General features: G+C 39.9%; 1 protein-coding gene across 2 annotated transcripts in view; it reads right to left on the bottom strand.

The window, feature by feature from the left end:
* Positions 1-2,784: 2,784 nt before the first annotated feature.
* bco1 (beta-carotene oxygenase 1) overlaps positions 2,785-21,256 on the bottom strand; it is a 28,077-nt gene continuing 9,605 nt past the window's right edge. For both annotated transcript variants that reach the window (XM_003222952.4, XM_062961569.1), the window contains 9 exons: positions 18,865-18,994; positions 17,194-17,341; positions 15,350-15,497; positions 14,752-14,975; positions 13,392-13,649; positions 10,502-10,607; positions 9,472-9,566; positions 7,448-7,559; positions 2,785-4,814 (listed from right to left, as the gene is read on the bottom strand). In XM_003222952.4, coding sequence (XP_003223000.1) covers positions 4,618-4,814; positions 7,448-7,559; positions 9,472-9,566; positions 10,502-10,607; positions 13,392-13,649; positions 14,752-14,975; positions 15,350-15,497; positions 17,194-17,341; positions 18,865-18,994 — 1,418 coding nt within the window. In that variant the 3' untranslated portion in view covers positions 2,785-4,617. The remainder of the gene's footprint in view (positions 4,815-7,447; positions 7,560-9,471; positions 9,567-10,501; positions 10,608-13,391; positions 13,650-14,751; positions 14,976-15,349; positions 15,498-17,193; positions 17,342-18,864; positions 18,995-21,256) is intronic.

Below are 21,256 nucleotides of genomic sequence, written 5' to 3'. Positions count from 1 at the left end.
CCTCCAAGTGTTTTGGACTTCAACTCCCACCATTCCTAACAGCCTCAGGCCCTTTCCTTTTCCCACTCAGCCACTTAAGCTTTTCAACCACCTAAAAGAAGACAGTGGTGTGCGTTTCACACAGTTTGGTTGCCAGTTGCCTCTGCGGAGAGTCCTACACCAGTGACAATGGGAAAAGCAATGCATTCCTACATTGTCCTGGTGCTCTTCATGCCTGCCCGGCTTCGAACCATTGTGTCTAATCAAAAGGCAGTTTATCAATGTCTAGGTGGAACTGAACTCTCAAAGCAACGTCCCAACCAGATAGGCTCACCCTGTGGCAATTTGATTGCAATCTCCCTGTATTGTGTTAAGCTCCTTGTCAGGGTACAATTAGAGGTGATTTCTTTGTAAGGCAATCCACCCTGTTTGGAATAAAATATCATCACAAGCATCTTCATTTCCCAACTGCGGCTCCATTTCTTATTCTAAGCAGAATGTGTTTTTATAAGGAACTGGACAGCCCGGTCGTATGGGTTGACTTAAACTGTGGAATGATATATAAATGCTGATGCCTAGGAAATAAAGTAGCCTGAGATGGTGCTCCCAAGGAATCTGATCCCGGTTTGCTACAAAGGGATCCAAATGCATTTATGGTGGCATGAATGTTTGTAGGGCCCATATTCATCACAATAAGGGTCAAATCAGACATTAAGAGAGTTCTAGATATAATAAATAGGTTTTCCCACACCCAAATGCATGCATTGTCATTCATTCAAGGCTATCACTCGTAGCCAAGTATGATTGCCTTCCAAGAGTAGGGTCTAAGCAAAGGAAGCCCATGTTGATACAGTAGTCTCTCACTTATCCAAGACTCGCTTATCCAAGGTTCTGGATTATCCAATGCATTTTTGTAGTCAATGTTTTCAATATAGCGTGATATCTTGGTGCTAAATTTGTAAATACCGTAATTACTACATAATATTACTGTGTATTGAACAACTTTTTCTGTCAAATTTGTTGTATAACATGATGTTTTGGTGCTGAATTTGTAAAATCATAACCTAATTTGATATTTAATAGGCTTTTCCTTAATGCCTCCTTATTATCCAACATATTCGCTTATCCAACGTTCTGCCGGCCCGTTTATGTTGGATAAGTGAGACTCTACTGTACTTTCAAAATCATATACAAACAAATTACTAGAGGATACTTGCATCACAGCATAACTGCAGCCAGGCTTTGAAGCTGCAAGGCTATTCGATGCTAATCAAGGTGGTCGGTTGCAACATTCCCTCTTTGCCTCTGATAATAATGAGATAATAGTTCTGGAACACTGCCTAGACCGCTCAGAAAGGCACTAGATCAATTCAACTTAGTGGGCCTTATTTCCAAGGAATTCTATCTTGATGTGACAATTGCAACAATCCCTTTGCCTCTCTGGAAGGGAGGGAAGGAGGGAGGGACCCAGAAAGGATTTTTAAAAAGGAAGGAATTGTTTTGGCAACTTGCTCCCGGAGGAAAAGGTAATGGCAGCGAGGGAACTCTCCCTTACCTGGGTGGGTGGTCTAGCTCCTCCCACAACTTCCCCTCCCACATTTTCAACCTGGGAACCAAGAATGCCACTACATTACAGAAAAGGCCAAACTTCCAGATGATTTCCAAAAATCCAGTTCCCCACCGCCTTCTGAAATGTTGTAAAAGACTGCCGCCACCCCTCTTAAAAATACGCAAAGAATCCTCTCTCCTTCACTTGAAGCCAAACTAATGTGGTGGGAGCAGTGGCTTCCCGGATTTTAAGTGTAGCACTCAGTGGAATTAGTAAATGTGATGAAGTGGTTGGTCTAGTCTAAGAACTTGGTTTTTTACACAGGCCCTTGACCTTGAGTAGTTGTAATTGTTAGACGGCACTTGGATTGCTAATTTTAAGATTGTCAGTTTTATCCGCAGGCATCGCTGAATTTTAGGAATTTTAATTTTTTGTATTATGTGTCATTTTATGCATGTTTATAGTCATAAATTTATGTTGTGATAGCTTTTATATTATTTATGTTTAGCACTGGTCATGCTTCTGTGAGCCGTCTCCTTCAGGGAGATGGGGGTGGCGTATAAATAAAGTTTTTATTATAAGTTATTAAATCCTAGACAAAAAACTGCAGGAGTATTATTTTCTGCAACAGTGGGAAGAAAGCTATGGAAATTATGAACCTTGACAAATAAGGACAAAATAGTGGGAAGTTCCATTGTTCACAGAAACTATAAAACCTTGTGTCTCAATCCAGCTTCGGAGGCATAGGATTTACTCAGTAGAGCCAATCCTGACTATTGAGCACCGCAAATATGTATGAGGCTTGTATCTTACCTCAAAAATGTACATGATCTGCAGTTTCCTAATGAGAAAGGTTGGCACAACTTACATATTCATGACACAAGATAATTAGATTATATGTTTTCAACAGCTCAGTCAGATGCTCATTATTTTTTTATCATACATATTTTAGGTTGAAACCAAATCATATCTACTCTTTACTTACTTCAGGCTTCAGAATACTGTACTCAGCTACATTTATCTTAATTCTACTAAAATGTTTTGCTGGATTGACCTCAGGGAATATCATCATGATTGTGGTTTTGTGTTTACAACACGTGTAATTTACTTTGCCGCTGATAATTGCAAGGTTCTCTGGATCCGAAGCTTAGTTAACTTGGTTATTTCCCTTAAATAGGCAGCCTGTGAAACCAAAATGTACAAGTACAAATGGAGAACCAGTCTTGCTTCTCATGAAATGACAAAGCACTATTCACTTATGAGGCAGTAAACACACTGAACTTGTATTAGATGTTCTCACAGAACAAAACCAAGCACAGTGGGATGAGTCAAAAGGCTTGCTTTGCATATAATCAAAATATAATTTTAAAATACACAAAACACATGGAATTTGAAACAAAGCATAATGATTCCTTCCCATTGAACAGTCTTCCTTCAAAAGCTTCCGGAGATTCATTTTAACAACAGAAGCTACATCTAAATATCTCTGGTCAAAAAAATTATTTAGCACCTTGATTTGACATTTCACTTTGAGCACTGAATGGAGGAAATAAAAGCACCCAAATCAGATGACAATTGTTCCTAAAACAATGACAATTCTGACAAAGCCGAGATTAATGAGGTTTTCCCCCCGTTTTGGCTTTTGCAAGGCCTTGATGAACAGATTACATAAAAGTAGCCAAGAGTGACTCATGCTGCACATCACATTGTAAACACGCTTGCTCAAGCAGCTCACAGGCACAGAAACATTGCAGAGAATCAAATACCTTGCTAATGCTGCCACAAATATTCTGCAGCTATAGATCTTGGCACCACAAAGAGAACAAGAACCCTATACCGGCCATAGTTGTATGCATGACAGCAGTGAGGCTTCCGGTAAAAATGTAATTCAAAACCACTGTGAAACTGTCACCTTTTTTGGTTAGTTCAAGGCTGCTTTGAAACTATTACGGAATAATTTACAGAAGCCAGCAGATGAAGTTATAAAACTGTGTGTGGATTGTGCAAAGTGATGTAACTTTACACTGTCCCCTTAAGCACAACCCAGGCTTCCCTTGCTGCAAGCCTGTGTCTGGTTCCCTATCACAAGGCTGTCTGTAACTGTAAAGTAAAGATTAGGAATGTGTTAGACATTACTGTGAAAACCTGAAATACTTGTTTTAGTTCAGAAGACAACAAAAGTGACCAGAGTGGAATCGCTTCCCCACAAATCAGCGCAAGACATGGCGCCATCAACTTCTGAACTAGATGTATTCCTCTTTGAGATCACTTTGCTCTCTTCAGATCATCTGGGCACCCTATTCAGTTCTGTGCCATGTCATGTTTGTGGCCCTGTGATGACATCCCTACTTCATACTGCGCATCTAGAACCTCTTCAACATACAACGACAAACACTAATGGGATAAAAATGGTGTAGTAGTGCAATGGTGGGAACAAAAATAAAGTGTGGCCACAAGGCAAAGTGAGCTTGACGGCGGCTAGGAACAAGAGTCTTCTATCAGCCGCAGATTCGAAATGCAAAGGGCATTTGGTCATACAATCACTTGCAAGTTGAAATGGCATTATTTTCTCTCCTCTCATTTTTATATCCAGTTTTGAGTTCAAGTTTTATAAATTATACTGACAAAACAGGTTAAGGGGGGAAGGAGGGAGGGAGAGGTAATTCCCTTCGGAATATCTGAAGGGGATGGCACAGATTTGCACTTGGTTGCACCAGAGGCCAAATGTAGAGCCAGTTGGTTAAAATTACAGCTGTGCCTCCAAATTTACTACTATGCAACTGGCATTAAAGCCTTTGTCCTCCAGATATTGCTCGTTTCCACAGATTTTGAGGGTGACAGGGAAGAGGCATCTCTGCAGCATTCTCTTTAACAGTGCAGGATGGCCTTGGACTAGATCAGTTCAATATTTCACAGTATGAAACAATACATGCTAAATGCCACATATACACTGTGCCAGCACAATGCCATTACTTGAGCAGCTCTGGTCACTAGAAAGCCACAGCAACGGAAGACTGGAGGTTAAACAGATTTCTCAATTGTTTAAAGCAGGCCTTGTACGTGATTGTTGTATAAGTCAGAGCAGGGTTTTACTCTTGTTCTCTGTCCAAATCTCCCTCATGCTCTGTTTTCAAATCCTTCTGCGGGATGAAGGAGCCATGTAAGTCCAAGTGGAGCTTCACATCAACAGTGGCTCGGGCAATTTCTTTGAACGTTTTGGCATCCAGTATCAGCAGGAAAGGCAGTTTTTGAGAATCTGATGTCACGATGGTTGAAAGGATGATACCTAAAGGTACAACAGAGGAGATTTTTCATCACAGTAAAGCCGAAATGACAGTGTGTACGTGTTATTTTAAACTTGGCGCAATCTTTTGCCCATGGGATCAACCTCACTTTCCCACATAGTGCTATGAAGGAACAGGACAAGATCCTGAAGTATAGAAATAAATAAGTCAGGAGGATTGTTCATGCTGCTGTATTTCTGGGTATGGTTGTGAAAGTAAGACAGTGAACAAAGCTGATTGGAAGAGAATCCGCTCATTTGAAATGCAGTTCTGGATGAGAGTTTTTTCTGGTACCATGGACATATAAATATGTCCAAGAGCAAATTTTGCTGAAGTCACCTAAAAGCCAAGACAACTGATGGTTGTATTCTAGACATATCATGACAAGCCTTACTTAGAAAAGGTGATAATGCTTAGTAAGGTCAAAGGCAGGAGGATAACAACATAAAAATTGGATTGGTTCGGTCAAAGAAGTCACCACCACTGAGTCCCAGCGAAAATTATGATGCTTGGAAACACCACCAGATCCTCAGCCTAAATTGCAGCATCAGAGCTGTTATTGTGAAGACAAAGTGGGAAAAACCCACAAACACCACCCTATGCAGCTTGCAAGAAGGGCAGGACACAAATATGATAAATAATTGCAACAGAGGTGACTGCCAAAGGAAAGTGATGTTTCAAAACATGTGGGTGTAACACTCCCAATTAAATTAGCAATACCAAGAGGGACAAGAATGAGTGCATGAAGGCTGGGTGCTCACTTAAACAGGAACGCACTCCAGATTATCAACAGAGATGTTCTGGATCAAGAAGCGATGGCCTCATTGTATTCTATATAGGTCTGTACCAGGTATGGGCAAACTTTAGCCCCCCAGGTGTTTTGGACTTTAACTCCCACAATTCCTAAACAGCCGGTAGTTTTGTCGGCACACAATGCTGCCTTGTGCTCATTTTCCAGGGCATGGAAAGTGACATTTTTGGACTAATACTTCCAGAATCGCTAGGTAAAATGTCCACTGGTTTTTCCAAGCTCCAGATAAATCCCATGAATAAAATCTGAATAAACAGGCAAAAATTTGAACCATAAAGCATTTGTAGTTGAATCAATGAATCCATGAGCTTGTAATTTTTGGATTTTTGACCTTGAGACCATCTCTTCTTTGCCAAGTAATCCCACACCACGTATTGTAGGAGAGTTCAGGGGCCCCAAGGTTCTATACTACATGGTTTGAAGACGTCTTCCCACTCGGCCCTTCTGATCTTATCCCCCTTCACTCAGGGTGCTGAAGAGCATCTATGCAGTGGTTTTGTTAAATCGATAGCAGTAACATTTTAAATGTAAGCACTTAATTAATTAATGCTCAGATTGAAAGGCAGATCTTAAATCAATCAATGCACCATTTTACAGCATTCTTCATACTTGTTTATATCTTCCTTTTATCCATAATGCATGCTAAACAGAGATGACAACTGAAGGTGATGAAACCCATAATGCGGTTGAGTTTGCAGACTCTGTGATTTTGCTTAGATAAAAGGGCCTTAATCTCTCATAGTTGGTTCAGCATTTTAAGGTGCTGATAAGACACTTCAAATGCCAAATCTGTTACATCTGTTACATCTGTTACAGAGGCCTATGTGTGGAGGCTAAGTGTTGCTTTGCTTTGTTTCTAGTTGGGCATTCTCTAAGTCAGCAGTTCTCAAAGTGTGCTCTGGGAAGCCCTTGGGGCTCTGGGAAGCATCCTGAGGGGCTCCTTGGTTCCCCCCCCCAGCTTTCCCTCCTCTTTCCTACTCCTCCCCCATCCCAAAAGTCATTTTTCCTCACCTTCTTCTTCTAATAATAATAATAATAATAATAATAATAATACATAATAATAAAACTTTATTTATATACCGCTCTATCTCCCCGAAGGGACTCAGGGCAGTTTCCAAAATAAATACAAAACAACATACAATAAAAATACAGCAAATATATCTTATAACAAAACACAGCAATTTCAGTTAAAATAGCAGTCGCAGTCAAAGCCTTCAATCTAAGGAGCAGGAATCATTGATCAGAGTGTGGCTGGCTTTAATCATTTTTAAGTGTAGATAAGAGCTTATACACGTATCTTAGGGGCGGGCAATGGACAGATGATTTTGATGGCAATTTCCATCAGCCATGATACAGCCCATAATGAGGGTTTACAGGCTTTGCTGTATGGAGTTTAGATGTCACTGAGAAAAACATCCCAGTGATCTAGGAAAAGACATTTCTCATTTCTTCTCCTCCCTCATCTTTCCTCCATCTCCCCAAACTTTCTGGTTTTCTATTAACAGTTTTTTCAGGATTCTGTAACTCTTCAGAAGTTCTCCAAACCCGTTGATTGGAGTTAGCAGTAAGAAATGAGATCAGATTGCCCATCATCAACAATGCTTCTATTGTTCTGCCTTCCACTCTTAAAAAACAGCTGCCTGTCTCCAGCCTTGGTAGAAAAAGGTTTCTGGTAACACGACATAATTGTCTATCTGCTATTTTTAAATGCAAGCTTGACTTGCATCTAATAAAATCTCACTGATTTCAAGAATGGGATTTAACATTCTATGAATTTGGTCCTAAATCATTGCTCTCCAGCTATAGGGCTGTCATGTTGCCTACCTTCATCTTCTTCTTTGGCATTAGGACTAGGAACGAAGACTGGTTCAGCCGGCCAACAGTGTTCTTCCTCCCACTGAAGCCTCTGCTTTGTCAAAATGTCAAATTTAACTATCTAGAGAAACAAAGAATAAAAGGGAGGAAAGACATGACCCATTTGATTTTCATGCCTCTAAATATATACTAGGGTTGTGCAAAAAGTCATTTGTCATATTATTTCATAAGATTCATACATACGAGGTGATCTTAAAAAATGTGAGGGGCGGCCACACAGAAAAACTTAAAAATCAAAACGCTCATGCATGTCTTTTCATTACAGTTCACAGTTCAATAAACCTTGTAAGTCTCCCAAAGTCAGTTGGTGTGAAGCCAAAGAGGAATGGCCTATTTAAATTAAGGTTGCTTGTAGCCATTGGGAGAGCAAGCGAGCTGAGAGGGAGAGTGTGAATTCTGGGAAATGTGGTTTGGGAAGGCGAGGACTCCTTTGGCAGAGAATTCCAAAAGGCCCTGCCCTAAACTACATTTCCCAGAATTCTGCTCACATCCCCAATGTCTGTCTTTAACAGCAGCAGAATTCCAATAAATTATTGAATCTGCAAAGAAGAGTGATAGTAAGTAAATCTGTGCTGGACTGGGAGGAAAATCCCTAAGTTGAGGTTCTATGGTGCGTGTTGTGTGTCATATATATATATAGAGAGAGAGAGATTCAGGGAACAGCTGTTGTGGCTTTTTAAAGAACAAATCAAATAATTTTTATTAATCAAACAGTGGTAGTTACAAATTATAAAATGCTCAACTGAGCTTGACAGGTAGGAATAAGGGAATGGGGAAGATGAGGGTAAAACAAATAGGTGGGGTGCTATTGACTTCCAATCTCTTTCATCATGTTGTTAAGTTTTTATTTTCTTCCTGTCTTTGTTAATATAATCCACTCTCTGTAAGGACTCAATAAAATTCCTATATTATTCTTTAATTTAAATTATCATTTCCATTTTTTCTTGTTTCAAATAGTTTTAAAATAGAGTCCAATCTGGTTTTTTTTATTGCTTTGGTAATCCTTAGGGTGATAAATAAGATTATCCATGTTCACGATAGCTTTTCAATATTCATTCTTCTATTGTTGGGATTTCTTTGGACTTCATCTGTTGTGAAGTCCAAAGCTGTTGTGGCTTTTAAGAAAGTTTATGTCAAAACTTTTTTTAAAATCCCAAAAATCAGTAGATGTACAAATCTGTCTGAAACTTGGGGGAAATGATGCCCCGGTTAGATTGTGTCATGGTATACAAAACCAAGCAGATAGCTACTGCAGGTTTTTTTTAATGTTGTTTGTAAAAACTTATAAAATTTCCAAAACATCTGTGCTTGAGTGAAATGTTCTGAAACTTGATGGGCTAACAGTAGCGAATGTGTTCTACAATTGTAGCACGTTTCATGCCAATAGTTCTAACAATAAGGAAAAAGGAGCCCCTGTAACCCAAAATTTTGTATATATTATAGTAACATAGTTATTTTAGAAACATTTTAGAAACTATTCACCACCCCCTAATTTAGTAATAAGTATTGAAACATTTTTTTTCATTGATTGCACAGGTCTATGTATGTATAAACAAGACACAGGGAATTGTGTGAATTGTTTGAGAGGAAAACTGTGCTTCCTAAACGTTTGTGCGAAATTCAATCTAGATGGTGCCCTGTTCTCATGCATTTGGCTTTACCTTAACTTCATTTAGCCATGTAGCCATAAAAATAGGAGAAGTACGCAGCCTATGGTCCACGCTTTGCAGTATAAGTGACAAAATATAGAAGTTTTTAAACAGCTTGTCAATGCGTAACTTACTCTGTTCTATTTGTACTTCTGATTAAGGCAAACCCATGTTTGTTTTGTTGAGGGAATGTAGCCAGACTGAGCTGATGGCATAGCTGAAAAGGGTCAGGTTTAGGACAACAGAAACCCTTCACCACAGTCCATACATTCATTACTTCATATTTTCAGACCAGAACAGAAAGTAAGCTTAGTGATAGTTTACCTGTGTGGGAACTGGGAGCCATTTAACCTCGGTAGCAAAGATATACCTGTACTTTTTCCCATTGTAATCATAGTTGATACGAGGCAGTTCTATTCCTGGAGGTCAAACAAAACAATTTATGTTCATAAATACAGGTAAAAAACAGGTTCAACACAGATACAGAGCATTCAAAGACATTAACAATGAACAGGAGTGTTCTCTCCTTTTTTTCAATTTGAAATTAATTTACTAAAAGGAAAAAAATTATCACATATTTTTTAAAACATAAACTTTCAAACAATTTGGAACACTATCAGTGTGAGGACTGTGCCATATTTCTAAGAGGTGTGCACAATATTGTTTTGGTGTACCGGATTCGGGAGATTCAGGGGATTCAGCTGCCAAATCCCCAGATATGAGCCTGGCGGGGGGCTTGGGACATCAATTTCCAAATATCCTCTTGTGGGTTTTTTAAATGTTATGGTAAAAAATTTAAAAATTTCCCAAAAATCAGTGGATTGATGAAATGTTCTGAAACTTGACAGGCTCAGAGTTGTAAATGTGGCCTACAAGTGAGGCGAGTTTCATGCTCAAAAGCCTAAAATGACAGAGAAACAAGCTGCTAAATTTCCCCATTGGAGCCAATGGACCAAACTTAGCGGAATGACAACGGAACCCCCATCCCAATTTCAGAAACACCGCTAATATTTCTGCTCTTTCCTTCCTTTTTGACTCCCTGTCTTCCTTCCTTCCTTCCTGTAACCTACATCTTTAAATCCTTGGAAGGAAGGCAAGGAGTCAATATAATAATGTAATAAACAATAACCCATACAATCTGAGAAAAATTAAATGCAGCCAGAGTTCGAGGAAACTGTATGCCATGCCTTTGTGACAGGAGCACACCCCAAACATATTCATTTCTCTCTTCATAAGATAGATCTATAAACACCGATATATTTGTTGTTCTGCTTCCAGAAATTGTGACATTTCAGACAAAATATGATATTTAAGGGAGAAAAACCGTTCCCCACTTCCTATAATGGTCTCTCACCTTGACATAATGTCTCAGGCTGGCAATAGATGCTACCATCTTTTTCCTTCAGGGCAGTTGCAGTGGTTGATGGAAGCTGGACCAAATTCGAGCCTATCTCTGAGTCCTAAAACATTAATACAAACAGTCCCTGGGTTACAAACATCCAACTTACATCTGACAGCAACATATTGTGGTTAATGATGTTTTGAATTAACCTGGGGTGTGAAATGACCTGGCTGTGATGGGAACAAACTTCATGCTGATGGAGATATCGGATGACTGTGTTTTGGTAAAGATTACTATCCATGCCTAAGACACAACAGTTAAATGCAGTTATGCGCTTATTTTTGTCCACTTTTATTCGAGAAGGATGAATATTGAAAGCATCCCAGAAAAACAATTCAAAATGCCTGCAGGAGAAAAATCCAGCCAAAGGATTCTAAGTTCTGTTCAGTGCAGCTAGTTCTTTGGATATAAGCGTCTTTAATTATTTTCCCATGATCCAGTTGTTTGTTCTGTTCTATGGGATATCCAGGGAGTTTAGGGAGGAGCATTTATACTTCTCAACATATAGTATAATGAACAAATGCATTACAAGAATTAAAAGCATAAAAACATTAAAACCAATTATTAGCAAGAAGCACATAATCCAATATTTTAGTCAAAAAGCCGTTCCAGACACGGTTGCTTATATTCCATCTTCCCTTATTACACTGCATTGCTATCCAAAGGCTTGGTCCCATAGCCATGTCTTCTGTTTCTTTCTGAAGGTTAGGAAGGAGGAAGCTGATCCAATTTCTCTGGGGCCACAATCGGGAAGGCCCTGTCCTTTGTCCCCACCAACTGCACTTGCAAAGGAGGTGGGATCGAGAGCAGGGCCTTCTCAGAAGATCTTAACCTCTGAGATGGTTCATAGAGGGAGATATGTTCGGACAGATAAGTTGGGCCAGAACCGTCTAGGGCCATTTTGTATTGTTAGTCTCTTTTACATTGTTCTAAATGGGTGAAATTGTTTATGGTCCAGAATTCTAAGAATGTAGGGCTGGAAGGATGAAAATGCAAGGAGAAGGAGAAGCGAGAGAGACATATGGTGCAATCAAGTCTTTGTTTTCATGCATTCAGAGTAACTATTTCAAAGGCATAGCAAGGAACAATGTCTCAGCCATGCGGTAGGCTGAAACCTGTCAAACAGGTTGATGAGCAGGGTAGAAGGAGTCCTTCCTACAAAACAACAATGCAATTTCAGAGTTGCTTCCAAGGCAATACATTTCAGATACCATTTCCCTGTTTGAAACAAAGGGAATCATGTGCGCATGGAGTGGGGTAACAGCCGGGCTTCTCTTTGTTCGGCCTATACGTGGGAAACAGGATGTTGAGATTGGAGAAGGTCTTTGGCAACACAAAAAATTATCAAGCCCTTTTCAATAACAGTATGTAACAACATTTGAAAAAAACATGTTCCTCGTTTGAAAGTGTTATTCCTATTTTATTGTGTGGTATTTACTTTGAAAGTCATGATTATATTCCAGAAACTTTCTTTTTGTGGCTGCCACAAACTACGTTGAATTGGTTGAGACTCAATGAGATATTCATTGAAAAACTAGAGCAAAATGTGCTGCAGGATGTCCCGCAAAAACAAATTTTGACAGTTTAATAAACCTTTACCATGGTTTTAATCTCATAGACCTTCAAAAAGCATTCAAAAAGCCAAGGAAGAGCATCCTTTTTCCTTTAACAGTACATACACACATATATATAATTGTCTGATAATAATAATAATAATATTAAATTTATATTAGTCCTTCACCCCGTGGGGACTCAGAACGGATTACAGCTTATATAAACAGACTAGCTGTGCCCGGCCACGCATTGCTGTGGCTTATGGGAATCATTTGTTGACCAGGTGGAATAGCAGTGAATAGCCTTGCAGCCTCAAAGCCTGGCCGTTTTCTTCTTATGCAAATCCTTGTTTGGTGAGCTGGAATACAATGGAATAGGCTTGCTGCTTGGAAGCCTGGGTACTTGCGTTCTAGGGGAATGGTTTTTTGGCCAATTTGAATTGCACTGAATAGCCTCGCTGCTTCAAAGCCTGGCTGCTTTCTATATAGGGGCATCCTTCCTTGGCCAGGTTGAATGGGAGTAGCCTCATGGCTTCAAAACCTGAAGGTTTTCTATCTATGGGAAATCTTGGTTGTCCAGGTTGAACAGTACTGAATAGCCTTGCTACTTGTAAGCCTGGCCGCTTTCTACCTTGTGGAATTATTGGTTGTCCAGGTTGAATAGCAATGAATAGTCTCAGTGCAGCAAGTATGAATGCTGCAATTAGTCACCTTGATTAGCATTTAATTGCCTTGCAGCTTCAAAGCCTGGCTGCTTCCTGCCTGGGGGAATCCTTTGTTGGGAAGTGTGAGCTGGCCCTGGTTGTTTCCTGCCTGGAATTCCCCTGTTTTCAGAGTGTTGTTCTTTTATTCACTGTCCTGGATTTAGAGTCTTTTAATGGTGAGAGCCAGGCTTCGTTCATTTTCAATGGATTTTCCTAGGTAGGAACCAGCCAGGCAAGTGTGGTTTATATACCTATGGAATAATGTCCAGGTTGGGAGAAAGCATGCTTTTTTGTTGGAAGCAAGAATCAATGCTGCAATTAGACACCTTCAAAGTCTGGCTGATTCCTCGCTGGGGGAAATCCAATCTCAATACATTGGTATGTAACTTCTCGACAAGATATGAAGAAATTATTTTGGGGCGACACTCAGATGTGTAGTCCCCCAAATCTGAAGTTGCAGTCTGAAATCTTGCCAAGATAACCCTACAATAGGGACAACCTGAGTTAAGTCAACCTGACGGCACATAACTGCATCATGACAATAGCTGCTCAGGGCCATACCAGCAGACCACATTTTTGAGTTACCTGGTCACATTGCAGAGGAAGCACAAACCTCTTGCAGGACGGATTGGAAGTCAGTTTCACGCTGCTCTCAAACTGACTGTCCAAGTTCTTCAAATAGAACATATGGTACAGGCTGTTGTCCGTATAGGAGATGATGTCCACAATCACGTGGTCATCTTCCTCATAGGCATTCACATGGTGGAAGAGGACCATGGCGTCTGCGTAATACTTGGTGGATATGACTTTTTTGGTTCTCCTGTCGATGAGGTGGATCCAGGTCTGTGAAATGGAAAAAACAAGTTTAGTCCAGATCCATCGGTGTTTGGGTTCACAGTGCTCTCTGGATGTAGGTGAACTACAACTCCTATTAATCTCTCCAAAGACCTCCAGTATTTTTGTTGGTCATGGGGGTTCTGTGAGTCAAGTGAGTTCCAGGTCCATCGTGGTGGAGTTCAGAGTGCACTTAGATTGCAAGTGAACTATACATCCCAGTTCCTGCAACTCCTATATATCATGGTGAATTCCCCCCAAACCTCTCCAGTATGTCCAGCTGCTGATCAGTTCCTCTGTTTGCTGTGTGCCATACAAAAGAATAGGAAGGGTTAAGGGAGAGGCAGTGAGCGGAACCATGCAAATACCACACCAATGGAGAGAATCAGAAACACTGGGATGTCTGTGGTGGAGGAAGGAAGGAAATCTAGGATGAAAGCCTTCACTTGGGTGGTGGGCAGTATGGTGTTTGTGGAGGACATTGGCAGGGCTTTTGGACATATTCATGGCGGTCTCTATAACCTGCAATGTCATTGGAGGGAGGGCCATTGGTGTCTCCTGAGCAGTGGAGCTAGAGCTATTTGTGGATGTAGAAGCCCTTTTTATCTCAACAACAACAACAACAACAACTTTATTTTTATACCCCGCCTCCATCTCCCCAAAGGGACTCAGGGTGGCTAACATGGGGCCAAGCCCAAATAACCACAAAATAAAATACAGTCTCCTCAAAATATCAGGAAAATAAGTCCACCTCATGAATATACTTTAAAAATTAAAGAATGGAACCGCAAGATACACAGCCCCAGTTTTGTGCACAACTTCACTATTATAGTCCTTGTCCGTTTTCTAAGTATAATGTGATGCTTTAGCTTTTTGTATTTTCCCCACCCTGAATGTGGCAAATGACATGTCGATTGGAGTGCAACCACTTACGTTAATTGTACCTGAAGTTTCATTTGCAATTTCATTTACCAGTGAGTAATTCAAAAGGAAATGGATGTGCTAATAGCAGGTAATAAATATGGAATGAGAAGCAAATACTATAGGCAGAAGGGAAAAAAAAAATCAATACTGGATCATTCCACATACAAAAACGGCAAGGTCTGTTTACCTTGTCATCTTTATGGAAGGTGAGGCAAGAGGCCCAGTTCACCCCTCTGATATAGGCAGTTGCCATCTTGAGTATATCCAGCTTGAATGGCTGTTCCACAAAGATGATGTAGTTTTCCGACATGCCAAAGCTGTGATAATAGCTGGGATGCAAGAGAGAGCGGGAGGGGATGGTACACATGACTTCTAGGTGTTTCAGGCGTTTCTTTTTCTTCTTTTCACTGACTACATTTAAAAGAAAAAGGGGCGATAAGACACCGGCAGTATATGGTTTCACTTTTCTTTGGCAGTCTTCCCAATCTAATCAACTAGGAGTCATAGAAACATGCAGCTCCCACCATCCCCTCCGTGAGTGTGACCAATGGGAGTTAGAGACCAACACATCTATAATGTTCTTGGTTTTAGATGGCGTCCTAGAACCAAAACCCAGTGGATATCGAAGACCCAATATAGTATGTATGGCTGACATCCTGTTGGAGACTGCATGGGCTACACAGTTCAACCCCTTGCCATGCAAAAAAGCACAAAGTACCCCTGACAGATGGCCATCCAGCCCCTGTTTAAAAACCTCCAAAGAAGGAGCTCTCAGGGACCCTTACCTGGCACTGTAGAAGGTATCTTGAAAATCACATATTTTGTCTTTCCCTTGTCCACAATGGAGGTTCCCATGTTAAGAACATTTCCAGCACTGTCATAATGGGGATGGGATGTTGCCAGGTTGATGGCTACATACTTCGTGTAGTCAACCTACGATGACACAGAAGGCAGGATGATTACAAACATTTTAAAATTGCATTATTACACTATGTAACAAAATTTCTGTTCCTGGTTTTAAAGGGTTATTTCCTGTTTCATTGTGCTGTCCTTACTTTGAAAGTAGTTGTTATACTTCAAAAATTTCGTTTTTGTGGCTGCCACAAACAAAGTTGGCTGAGACTCGAGGAGATATTGATTGAAAAACTAGAGCAAAATGTGCTGCAGGGTGTACCTCTTGCAGAAACAAAGTTTTTGCAGTTTAATAATTTTCCATGTTTTTTTTTGATAGAACCAATTAGGAAATGACATTTATAACCCAGGAACAAAAATCAAGTTACATAGTATTGTTGCTGTCATCAAAACATTCATATCCTGTCTTTCTTCTGACGTATGACTCAAGTGCTTCTTAAAAAAATTAAAACAAATATAGGAAAAACCACATGCAAAGACAGGAGGATGAGCATATAAAAATAATGATTAAAATGCTATTAAATTATAGATTTAAATATATGTTAATGCAAACATATTAATATGAATATATTAAAATGGCAAAGGATAAGTCAACAAAGCCGTACATTATGAAAAGGCCTTTCAGTCAGACCCAAAAGAATCATCTGCCAACATGACAGGAACATTTAAGAATCCCTCCAGATCCATCAGCCTTTGGGGTAGAATGTGCTAATTTGTACAAGAGGTAGGAAAAACAAAGAAAGAATACAGATAGTTTTCTGCCCTACCAATACATTAGTACAACATAGGTTAGCAAAATTTTTATCCAAAACTAACAAAATGAAACAACTTGGACAGATAATCTTTGACTAAGTGAACAAAAACATTTGGGGCCATCAAGAGCTCCCTTGAAAATTTCGTCCAAAATGTATCCGGGGATGATGTATTTTTCCCTTCACCAGCCTCCACTTTTCTTGCAATTTCTATTTTGGTGACTAAATGTAAGAGAGCTGAGTTTGTCTAAAATGTTAGTGGTAAGTGGCAAGAGAGGCTTCTCTCTGTTTTGCTGTTGGCATATTGGCAGTAGGGGACTCCAGAGTACAGCTTTCCAAACATTTAATTTTGGTGACACACCTTTTAGACATCCATCACTTTCATTTGGCTGCGAGAAATTGTGGGATGGTATCTGTGTCTCTGCAGCATAGAAGGAAGGTCAGGGAGCACAGCAGATGTGTTTTCCTGGTCGTTTTTCCAATCTCCGTGTGTCTTGGCATTATACTAGATTTCCTTTGACCAGAATCTGGCCACTTGGAGTGCCTCTGATGTCGCTATGAGAAGGTGGCAGGGCTCAAGACCACATTGTAGTACGTGGTCTGTGATTTGCTCTTCTCCACACTTGCATGTCATGGACTCCACTTTGTAGCCCCATTTCTTAAGATTGGCTCTGCATCTCATGGTGCCAGAGCACAGTCTGTGCAGTGCCTTCCAGTTTGACCAGTCTTCTGTGTGCCCAGAGGGAGTTTCTCATCGGGTATCAGCCACTGAAAGTGATACTGAAAGTCTATGTCTCTTCATTCTTCCTTTATCATCTATTTCATTCTGATATTGGTAAAAGATACTGGTATTTTATTTTTGGAATCTAGTAATAAAACTTCATGCCATAGTGTCAGAAGACTTACCGGTATGACTCTTTCAGAAATGGGAGGCGACTCTATAAATGTTGGTCATCCATGCTTACCTTTTCCAGTGTTTCCAGAGTCTGTGGGTTGATCTTCCTAATGAAGTTGACCTCGCTTGTAGCGTAGAAGTCATCCCCATTTTTCATGATGTTGATGAGGCAGTTGTCTGTGAACTCAGGGATCGTGTGGGACAGATAGCAGAAGGCCCTGTGATTTCAAGAGAAAACAATTCACACAGAGATGTATGAGATGGCAAGTATTTTTCTTATAGTATTTGCTGTGTAATAGATTATGCTATGTAAATTCAAAAAAATGTTCTGTTCCTGGTTTGAAAGTGTTCTTTCCTGTTTCATTGTGCAGTACTTACTTCGAAAGTTGTAGCAGAAACTTTGTTTTTGTGGTTGCCACAAACTAGGTTGAATTGCTTGGGACTCTATGAGATCTTCATTGAAAAACTATAGAAAAATGTGCTGCAGGATATCCCACAAAAAGTTTTTGCAGTATAATAAACTTTTCCCATGTTTATATGATAAAACCAATAAGGAAATGACATTTATAACCCAGGAACAAAAATCATGTTACACAGTGTTATTCACATATACAGCCAGACTGTAATTGTCAGGTGCTGAGACATTACATTTAAACTAAGCATATTTGGCAGATAAGATAAGTCTGAGTTGTTAGTACAGTTTGTTATTGGAGGATTAGAAGTGTGTTTCGATATCATGGGTAACTTGTAAGGATACATTTCCAAGACTGCACTTTCAAATGTATATTTCCCTATTCATAACCAGCAATGAATGTAGGAAAGTAAGCAAAACATTTTGAGTACCAGTTGTATACATTCAACAATACTCCATCCATTAGTACATTATTAGGTATTATTAGTACTAATAGGAGCCTGTGTGGCACAGTGCTTTGAACATTGCACTGAGAGACCAGGATTTGAATCCCTGCTCAGCCATGGAGACCCACTGGGTGTCCTCCGGAAAGTCACATTCTCTCAGTTTTAGAGGGAGGCAAAAATGACTCTGAACTGTTTTTGCCAGGAAAACCCCCCAAAAAGTTCTCTTTAGGATCAGCATACTTTAAGTTAGAAACAATTTGAAGGCACACAACAACAATAATATTGGAAATTAATAATATGGCAATAGGTACATCTTTAATATATCTATATACATTTAAATGAACAGTATATAATAATAATATAACAATAACTTTATTTTTGTATCCTGCCCCATCTCCCTGGAGGGACTCGGGGCAGCTTACATGGGGACGAAGCCCAGTACATCATAAAATACAATACATCATAAAATACAGTATTTAAAACAAGAACACATACAACAAGCATGTAAAACAAGCATATAACCAATAAAACTTAATGAGCAATAGAAAAGGACTGTTAAGAATATTCAATGGGGTCAGGAGATAAAATATATATGTGTGCAGTCGTTTCAATTTCTGGAGCTGTATACAGTACTACATACTGTTTTGGCAAATTGCATCCCGCTTTGGGAGCATTTATTAATTTTGAGACCAAAAGGTCTCTGGCACCTGTTAACTTCAAGACGTGTACATATACATAACAGCCCTGAAGTGTGAGTTGAACCACACTCTACACTGAGAAAACATATCAAATAGATAAAGGCACTCAGAGCATCTTGGCAAGACAGTGAAACAGAAAATATAAATGCATTGGTGGCAGGGCACGACTGGTAATAGTAACTTACTTGGAAAATATGTTTTTGCATGGATCCGGGTAAGCCATTGTTCCAAATTCGGACACCACAATTCTGTTTGCCTCAATATTACAATTATAGGTGTCGCTACGGAGGTATTTGCTTCGATAGAAAACTTCCCCTGAAAACAAAAGAGAACCATAGCTTGATAGCCATGAATGCCCACTACCCATAATAGCTGAAATGTTCACACTCTGCCAATGTTTGCAACTTCCCAACTACTTCAGACTCAAAAGGAGTTTTTCTCAAATCAGAAAGTGATCAAATTCGGGAGAGAGTTGGGGGAGAACTTCAAAAGAGTGCCCACATGACCCCCTGTGCTATGCAACTGCCAGTGAGGCCCAGTTAGCTTTGCAGTTAGTAAAAGCTGGAGGTACTGTCTCAGGACTTCATCACACGCAATTAAATAAGCATTTCTACACACTTGGTGCCCTTCACACAATGCAAGCTTCAAATGTGAGGTAAGGTCTTGCCATTTCTCAAGTGTAAGTTTTTCCCACGATTCCTAAGAGGATTGGCAAGTGACTTATTCCTCAATTCCCTGAATAGAGCCATGTAAAAACACCCAATTTAATATGTGATGGGAATCCCCACTTGCCCGTTAGTAAATAAAACAATGAAGTTGTCATGGAGGGAGGGAAGATGGGCAGTCTTGTTTCCTTTCTGCCACCATTACCATTTTGGGACAGAACAGGTATAGCAAGAAAGATATTCAAAACATCGAGGCCTGCTGGAGAGGCGGCATGGCGGTCCTGTAAGTTTTATTTTATTTTAAGGCTTTTTGAGGGGCTTTTTGAAAGTTACCAGGATGGCATGGGAACACTGAACTGGGAAAACCCGGGTTTTGGGAAGAGAACAGGAACTTAAACCCACTTCATCATAGGATTAAGCAGATACTCTGGGGTCAATGGTGCACTTCTTCAACTGACCCATTGATCTTTACACCAACCATTTTCCTTTGACAGCAAACAGAGCTATGCATGCTATATTGCATGATGCCTCCCAATGCAAACAGCACATTTATTTATTTATTAACATTATGCTTTACTTCCGGTGGTTGGGAGGCAAAGGCAACTACTTTTGTCATTCTAATAAGTTTCACTAAAAACAGAATGAATCATACACATTAAAATGTACATTAAATCAGACACCAATTAGCAGTATACTTTGACACTAATTAAAAACTTTGTAAATTACCCCATCACATGGCAGCTGTATCAATTAGAGGCTTCCCATTTATTCTTGTTGCTTAAAATTATATTGCAACAGGGACATATCACCACGTTTCAAAATGACAACACAATTAAACAGGAAATAACACTTTCAAAGCAGGAAAAGAAAATGTTTCAAAATTTGTTACATAGTGTAATGAGAACAAGTTTAAAATTAACTTTCCAGTCTCTGCATGTAAATAAACAGGGTGGACATGTGTATCCAACACTTGCCAGCTCTCTTTGGCAGAGATGGCTAAAGTCCTTGCAAAACTGCTTCTCATATGACTGCATACCATTGAACTATAGCAGTTAGTGGTGCCAAACAACATTTATTCTACTCTGTAGATGCTCCCTGAGAAGCAAGAAAAAACCCTCTTGGGTTGCTTGGCTAGAACTCAGGGCCTGTTACTTTTTGGTCTATAACTCCCAGAATCCCCAGCCAGCACAGTTCCTGGTCGTGCTAGAAATGACGGGAGTCCTGGGAATATTGGCCTTTTAGAGAAAGCAACTTTTCCAACCATTGCTATTTGTCTCAGGGTAACGCCAGGACACTTTCTTCTGGGGCCACCGACTGGGGCCATTCTAATGAATAGACCACAGTGAGTTTCACAAGCTTTCCTTGTCACAGTGACCTATTTTAGCACTCAGGTTTCAGACCCAAATCCTGCAGAATGGCAGGCAGTGGCCTTTACTTCCTGGCTGGCTGAAAAGGAAACACTGGGGGCTTCAGTAGGTGTTTCCACGAACAAGGCATGGCATAGCATACAAAGGATAGGAGGTAGCAACTGCCCTGACATCCTAATTTTAATATAGGTACCCATACGGAATGGTAAAATTAATGACAATTTGGCTGCTGAGCAGCAGAACCATCAGTGAACAGAGCAGCCTTTGAAGCATTTATTTCCTTCTTTCTGTCCTGTCTTTTCACCAAAAATGTTGCTCAAGGAAAAAAAAAAGATAAATAAGTACAATGATACATAGAAAAATGTATAGCTGTTCAATAGCTGTTCAAGTACTGCGATTCCATCCTGTCCTTTTTAGTTATCAATACAAGCATTCAATATTTATATCAGAGGATGAACAAAATCAAGGCAACATGTGACCACAAAACTTAACAATTTTTCATGTTGGCAGACCCCCCTTTCCAGGTTTGAAAGCACTGTACGATA

This window comes from Anolis carolinensis, unplaced genomic scaffold (genome assembly GCF_035594765.1).
Source record: "Anolis carolinensis isolate JA03-04 unplaced genomic scaffold, rAnoCar3.1.pri scaffold_9, whole genome shotgun sequence".
In the NCBI taxonomy this organism is placed as follows: domain Eukaryota; kingdom Metazoa; phylum Chordata; class Lepidosauria; order Squamata; family Dactyloidae; genus Anolis; species Anolis carolinensis.
The sequence above is the reverse complement of the archived record's forward strand: the minus strand, read 5'-3'. Positions and strand labels throughout refer to the sequence as shown.